The 8,100-nt window shown below is 40.6% G+C and overlaps 1 protein-coding gene across 1 annotated transcript in view; it reads left to right on the forward strand.

Moving 5' to 3' along the window:
• The window catches only part of mtnr1al (melatonin receptor type 1A like), a 34,379-nt gene extending 29,459 nt beyond the window's left edge, over nt 1-4,920 (forward strand). The window contains exon 2 of the mRNA XM_037675642.1: nt 4,034-4,920. Coding sequence (XP_037531570.1) covers nt 4,034-4,803 — 770 coding nt within the window. The 3' untranslated portion in view covers nt 4,804-4,920. The remainder of the gene's footprint in view (nt 1-4,033) is intronic.
• Nucleotides 4,921-8,100: the final 3,180 nt, after the last annotated feature.

Consider the following 8,100-nt stretch of genomic DNA (forward strand, 5'->3'; position numbering starts at 1 on the left):
TTTGGGTTTTTTTGAATGTCCAGAGGACCAGATTTAACTTTTTTAGATTTTTCTACCTGGATTATTGAGCATGCATCAGGATATTTGCTTTGTATTTGCTTAAAGCAAAGCTTTGGTTATAGAGTCAAGAAATTAGTGAATGAATAAAACTGTACTCAAAGTATTCATGGCAAAGTGCAAAACCCAACATAGTTATCCTAAACTATATCAATCCATGCAGCTTGATAAGAGTTGACTCCAGCAGATTTCCAGATATACTGACATGCAGTTCTGAAATGCGGGTTTGCATTTAATGTAAACAAAGCAAGTTGGAGTCACACTTACATCAGGGTAGTCTGCTGAATATGATGAATTCAGACAAGCACTGAATCTCTAAAATGTTTAGGTGGCAATATCAGAGTGAATCTGCTGAGAAAGGCCAATGAATGAACAGCCGAGAATAAATTTCAGGGATCAAGCAGGTCCAAACTCACTTCTGCAAAACTTTTAGACTTTTGCAAGTTGACTGTTTCAACCTGACCTCTCCTTAATCTGCAGACTTTGCTCAACAAATCTGAGCATAAACTTTGAAAAATATCAGTTAGACTTCTCCATCCCAAACGGCCACCATTGTCGACCCTATTTCAGTCACTTCGGCTGTTTCTGTTGATAAACAAACACATATGGTAGCTGAAGGTCATTCACAAATTTTCCCTATCAGATTTTTAATGCAGGGACACTTTAACATAAATATGAGAAGATGTTGTGTGGATTTAACATTTTACTTCATGAATTATTTTTGACTGGACTTCATGACTCTGCAATGAAAACATTTAACATTTCAAAGGGAAGTGACTAAATCTATCATGTGTCAAAAGAGGATGAAATAGGTGAAATTTATGAGAAGCATCTGCCGTGTAAAAAGGTCTAGCACATTGTTTTTTATTGAATGCATTGTTAAAACTTGACATTTTTTTAACCAACCTAACACTGAGTACAATAGTCCCTCGCTACTTTGCGATTCATTTTTCGCTGACTCGCTCTATCGCAGTTTTTCAAAATAAGATTGGACATGACACACGATTGGCTGATTGATGGATGAGCCACACAATCTGCATGGAATTTTTATTTACAATATATATATTGTTTTATTATTTAGCAGCTGCTGCATCTTTGTGCAGCCCACACTGCAGAATAAACTTGCTCCTGCAGCTGATCAGCTGATCTCCTGTGCAGAGCGGAGAAGTGGGCGTGGCCAAGAATGCTTGCAGGCCGCTGAGCAGCGGATGAAGAGAGGGAAATCTTGACATTCTGTGCTTTTTTAGGGCGTTTAGAGTTTAGCAACATTTTTTAGAATGTTATGAGCTCCGTTTGTCTCTGTTGGTCTTATCCTCATGTCTGTGCCTTCACCGACTACAATAGGGAATTTGCTGGTGCCCAACGATAACTGCTGCACTCCAGCTTAGCTTTAAAGGCTCCACCCCCTCCCTCTCTGCTGTGCTTTGGCTCAAACTGAAAGGCTCCGCCCCCTCTACCTTTGTAGCTCTTGAGCTTGGATTTAAAGATCCCCTCCTTATCGGTTGTGCTTTAGCTCTTATTTTAATCCCCACCCCCTCTCTGCTGCGCTTCATCTTGTATCTAAAGGCCCGCCCCCTACATTTTATTATTACAGCTTGGATTTAAAAGCACCTCCTCCTCTTTGCTGTGTTCAGAGGAATCTGTGATATCTAGAATAAGATCCGTGTAATCTCCACGAGCATTTCTAAATTCTGACTTCTTCCAAAAGACATTAGAAGCCTTAAGAGGAACCTCAGTTTATTAATTCACAAATAATTCCTGCAAACCTGTAATAAGTCCAAGCAGGAGCAGAATAAAGAAAACATTTAGCCAAAGAAAATAATGAGAAGTGTCTGATCTAAATGAAGATGTAAAAATAAAAGAAACAACTGCAGCTTTGAAAGCTTTAACTTGTTTTAGCTCATATTTCTGCTCTGAATAACTGTCAGCTTGACTCTGACACCGACTTTTCAAATTAAAATCCCTCTGCTGTGTACTGCGGGCATAATAATGGATGTTTGTTAAACAGTGTTAATATAAAGTGCTGACCTTTTCTTTAGGGGCATCTTTAGGGACAATTATTCTACATGTTTATAGTAAGAACAGCTCTAATGAATCATTGATCTATACGGGGAATTGAACCTTTATCCATGGCACATTTTTCTCTTTCTGGCTCATTAACATTTACCTTCAGTTAACCGAGAGGGTTTTTTTCCTGCCAAGGGCAAATGGAGTAATAAAGACAAAACCACCAACTAATACAAATTGACTGATAGTTAACAAGTCCCTTGTTTCTGCTCTGTGAGCCACAGAAACCAAACTTGTGATGTGCAGCAGACAAACGAGCATCATCCGGAATATTAACGATGAGGCCTCCTTGTAATGAAGATAGAGTCATGGGTTGATAAACACTGAATTCAGGTCTAATAAGGTGTTATTGAGGCTGCCAAGGTTAATGGCCGTATTCCCTCTGTTTGTACTTTGATAAAAGCTTCCACCCAAACATATTTATTACAGCAGCTGCAAAAAAACTGAGGCACACCTTTAATACCCTGGCAGCTTTCAGCTTATCTTGGCAGTTCAGTCCCAGTGCATAATTACTGTTCGTCCAGTCCTGATCGAAGGTCTGCTTAAGGTCTAAAACGAAGTTTTTATGGGAACAGATGCTGCAGAGTATGGGTCGAGCACGTTCTCAGTGCGAGTTGGACATCACCAGGGCTGACCCTTGACTCCGATCAGAAGTCTAACACCAGTCTCCTGAACGAGCTGAACGTTTTTGACGTATGCACGGCTCAGATAATAGAAAGTCTCCAAAAATAGGTCGTCAAAAAACACGGAAAAATAAAAAACAGCAAAACCTGTGTATGTTCGATCAGTATTCGCACAATAACATTCATCCATCCATCCATTATCTTTACCTGCTTCTTCCTCTTCGGGTCACAGGGGTCACTGGTGTCCATATCCAGCAGTCAATGTGCGTGAGGCAGGGGACACCCTGGACAGGTCTCCAGTCCATCGCAGGGACACATAGAGACAAACGAGACAAACAACCATTTACTCTCTCATTCACACCTAGGGACAATTTAGAGTTACCGTATTTTCCGCCGTAAACGCCCTATAAGTCGCTTCAGTCCAAAAATGTCTAATAAAGTGGAAAAATCCATAAATATGTCACTTAGCTGTGTACGTCGCATCGATTATGTGTCACCACTGACGACCTGGAAATGTGGGCCGGTGTTGTGCTAAAAATCGATTGGCTGCCAAAAGATGGCTGCGGGAGCATGAACAGGAGGACTTTAACAAGAATTTAACGAGATTAACACTTAAAAACAATTATTTGTTTGCTCGACTTTATAATAAAGGTGTCTCAGTTTAACTTTTACTTAATAAATGCACTTTGACGGTCAAATCAGCTGCATTTTGCCGGGGCGGCGCGGCGAAATGCAGCTGATTTGACGGTTGCTCCAGGCAAATGATGGTGGCAGGTTATGGCAAGCCGACTGTGTCATTAATAGCCACTTTTACCTATTACGTGATAGAACGGCATGCCATACTGGTCGACTAACATCTAGCGACTGAAAATAGTTCAATATTTTCAGTCAGAATGAATGAGAACGGTCATATCTCAGCCAAAAACTGGTTTATAAATATGGGGAAAAAAATCCATAAATACATCGCTTCGGCGTATAAGTCGCAGGGCATGTAAATTATGCAAAAAAATGTGACTTATACAGCAAAAAATATGGTTCCAGTCAGCCTAGCATGCATGTTTTTGGTGTGCGGGAGGAAACCGGAGTACCTGAAGAAAACCCACGCATGCACGGAGAGAACATGCAAACTCCACATTGAAAGGTCCCTTGCTAGGATTTGATCTGGCAACCTTCTTGCTGCGAGGCAACAACTCTACCAACTGTGTCACCGTGCCGCCCACAGTAACATTCAGTGCATGCAAATTCTTATAATGTAAATAACTTTTGTTCGTTTTGTTTTGTTGCAGGAAATGCCTTCGTGGTGAGCCTGGCCCTCGCTGACCTGGTGGTTGCCATCTATCCGTACCCTCTGGTCCTGACAGCTATTTTCCACAACGGCTGGATCGCAGGCTACATCCACTGCCAGATCAGTGGCTTCCTCATGGGCCTCAGCGTCATTGGCTCCATCTTCAACATCACCGGGATCGCCATCAACCGCTACTGCTACATCTGCCACAACCTCAAATACGACAAACTGTTCTCCAACAGCAACACCATGTGCTACGTCATGCTCGTGTGGATGCTCACCATCCTCGCCATCGTGCCCAACTGGTTTGTGGAGTCCTTGCAGTACGACCCGCGGGTTTATTCCTGCACGTTTGCACAGTCGGTCAGCTCGCTGTACACCATCACTGTGGTGGTGGTGCACTTCATCATGCCCATTTCCATCGTCACCTACTGCTACCTGCGCATCTGGATTCTGGTGATCCAGGTAAGGCGGAGAGTCAAGCCAGACTCACGACCCAAAATCAAGCCGCACGACCTCCGCAACTTCCTGACCATGTTCGTGGTTTTTGTGCTCTTCGCCGTGTGTTGGGCACCGCTGAATCTGATCGGCCTGGCCGTGGCGCTGGACTCCAGGCTGAGCAGGAACATACCGGAGTGGCTGTTCACGGCCAGCTACTTCATGGCCTACTTCAACAGCTGCCTCAACGCCGTCATCTACGGCGTCCTGAACCACAACTTCAGGAAGGAGTACAAAAGGATTGTCCTGATTATTTTCAAGTTCCACTGCTGAGATGAAACATGGAACATAATCGCAATGAAAAATGGTTCATTTTTAACTTTTGTGACGAGAAAACACAAATAAAAAGCCATGAGCAAAGGAAACGAGAAAAAAAAATGGGAGAAATGAATGTGGAAAGAAAACAAAACACTGTGAAAAGAAGAATGAACATGAGAAAACATCATTAGCTGGAGGAGGTGTTATAAAATAAATGATGCCACGCTGAGAGTTATCAGTGATGCCTTCAGGAAAACTCCGAGACTTTAAAGATGTAGAGAGCCACACAGAGACCGGAGTTTGGTTCTAACTTAGTAATGCATTTTTCACGACTGTCTTTGGTAAGAGAGTCATGACTTATTCTCAAAATTACAAAACTAATTTTGTGTTTGTTTCAAACCAGCTTCATAAATTATTTAGATGTTGGGTTTAGATCAAAATCTTTTGATCACAATTTAATTTGATGCAAAACACGCTGCTAAACTTCTGCCGCTCTGTGAGTTTATACGCTGTGTCCACAGAGCACAAAGCTTTAAAGGGAGATGGAAATCACAAACAGGTGCTTCTGGGAGAAATTAATAATTGCTGAATTTGGAGACAATTGAGAACATCAAAATTTAATTAAAACTCTGATGATATGAGTTGAGTTCATTTACCAAAAACATAAACAGACATTGACGGAGACGAGTCATTGGACCAAAGACAAACACAGGAAGATAAACTTTGACTGTGACTTAAGAAGACTCAAACATTTAATTTTATCATATATCTGGAGGAAACCTAATTCAAATTATTTTGCATAATAAACTACAGCTTAAGATATAAATATTCATAACAAAATAAATTATTTCTTAACAGCGTTCACAGATTTGGTGGATTTATGGTCTGAGTTATGCGAACAAATGTGAAAACTAAAAATACACAGCATTTTTAAAACACAAATACCACAATCAGAGACTCGAACAAAAAAGCACAGGTGTCACCAACAGCATGCTGGTTCCTATAAACCATGTCTCCTGATGATAAGAAAATTAAAATCTATAATTAACAAATCAAGAAGAAATTGAGTGACAATGGTTCTGTCTCACTGGGCCCTGACTGATGGAAACTGATGGAGTTCTAGACGGGAAAAAAATGAAAAAGTTACAATGCATTTTTGTCAAAACAGCCCAAAGATGGCTGTTTTTAAGTGATCATAAAGCCCACCTCAAATCCAACCTACAACCCAAGGGTCTTTTTATTCATCTGTTTTCTGATGTCTGTTTTTTGTACCATATTCATTAATTCATTCTTTCAACCTTTATTTAGACAGGTTAATCCCATTGAACCACGGGGACTCACAAGAGAGACCTGATTATGTGCAAGCTTAATGTGCGTACTCCATACCTTGTTTCCTGTTTTGGAAAAACAGCCTTGTTCACGTTTTATTCCCAATTTAGTCCCAACTTCCTTTGATGAGAATCCTCCCAAAGTTGTCCCTCATTGTTTGCACTTTGTGATTCACACACACTAAACTGAGACAGGTTCGAGACGCTCATGACTCTGTGGTTATTTTCAGGAAAAATATTGATTTGCATATTTTTCCAATATGTTAATATATCAGCAACATGAACAAGGCCGTGTGACTCACTTGTGAATATACAGAATGCTCACAAATGACTGGAAACATGCTGGAAACTCCCTCGTGAATATTGTTTGCTGTTTGTTATTAACAGTAGCAGCCCAGTGAGACGTGGGCTTTACTGACTCGGCTTTTTAGTGTGCGTGTGTCACAGCCAGTTACAGCTCAAACTCAAAAGACAGGTAGGACACAGAAGGTCTAAAAAAAATGCATTTATTCAAACAAAAGAACTGAAAAGGCAGCCAAAAACTCTACCATATTTTTTGGCTTACAAGTTGCTTTTTTTTTTTTTTTTTGCATAATTTGCATGCCCTGCGACTTCAGAAGAGACATATTTATGGATTTTTTTCCCATATTTGTAAACCAATTTTTGGCTGAGATATGACCATTTTCATTCATTGTGACCAAAAATATTGAACACTACCATTTTCAGCCGCTAGATGGCATTCGAGTAGTATGGCATGCCATTGTGTCATGTAATAGGAAAAAGTGGCTATTAATGAAACAATCGGCTTGCCATAGCCTGCCACCATCTGCCAGGAGCAACCGTCAAATCAACTTAATTTTGCTGCGCTGCCCCGGCGAAATGCAGCTAATTCATTGAAGTGCATTTATTAAATAAAAGTTCAACTAAGACACACCTTTACTATAATGTCAAGCAAACAAATAATTGTTTTTAGGTGGTTATTTTGTTAAATTTCCAAGAAATGTGCAGCGTTCCACCTTCCTGATTTCCTCCCTCTGTGTGCTCCCAGAGTACCAAGGCAGTGAATACTTTTGAAAATGCAGCTGATTTGACAATCAAAGTGCATTTAATAAGGAAAAGTTCAACTGAGACACACCTTTGCTATAATTTTGAGCAAACAAATAATTGTTTTTAGGTGGTTATCTTGTAAAATGCTTGTTAAAGTCCTTCCGCACACGCTCCCGTGCACGCCATTTGACAGCCAATATATTTTTTGGCAAAACACCAGCCCACATATCCGGGTTTGTCCCACATTTCTGGGTTGTCAACATTGAGGCATAGTAGATGCAACGTATTTATGGGTTTTTCCACTTTATTTGACATATTTGGACTGATGCGACTTATAGGGCGGTGCGAAGTGTACGGCAAAAAAATACGGTACTTACGAAACTGGATGATAGGGAACTTAGAAGACACAAGTAATATTGTGATGGCAGGTGCAATGCTTATGCTGAACTAAGGAAAATGACCAGGGCTGACAAATACAACGATAAATCCATTGAACAGAAACACAAACTCCTCATGGGGAGACAAAAAGGTGAGCATGGATGGGGCAAGCGCAGAAATAAAGGGCAGGAATCTACACTAAAAAAAATGGAAACTGACACACACACAAAGTCAAGTTATAAACAACACAAAATATTACTAATTAACAAAAACAGAGATCCTTACAGTATCCCCTCTCCAAAGGTTCTCAACAAACAACCCAACACAAATACCAAAAAAAAAGAAAAACGCAGATTTGGGAGGACAGCAGGGCAACACAGGATGAAGGGATCTTACACAAACTGTAAAACAACCAAAATAAATTCCCTTCAAGATATCAAAACCTGGGCAGTACAGAAGAGAAAACAGACCAACATATAAAATGTTCAGGGTGGACAGGCTGCTTTCCAAAACAGGAAACAAGGTGTGGAGTATGCACATTAAACTTGCACACATGGCT

The sequence above is a fragment of the Nematolebias whitei genome, chromosome 4 (assembly GCF_014905685.2).
Source record: "Nematolebias whitei isolate Nwh7 chromosome 4, NemWhi1, whole genome shotgun sequence".
NCBI lineage: Eukaryota > Metazoa > Chordata > Actinopteri > Cyprinodontiformes > Rivulidae > Nematolebias > Nematolebias whitei.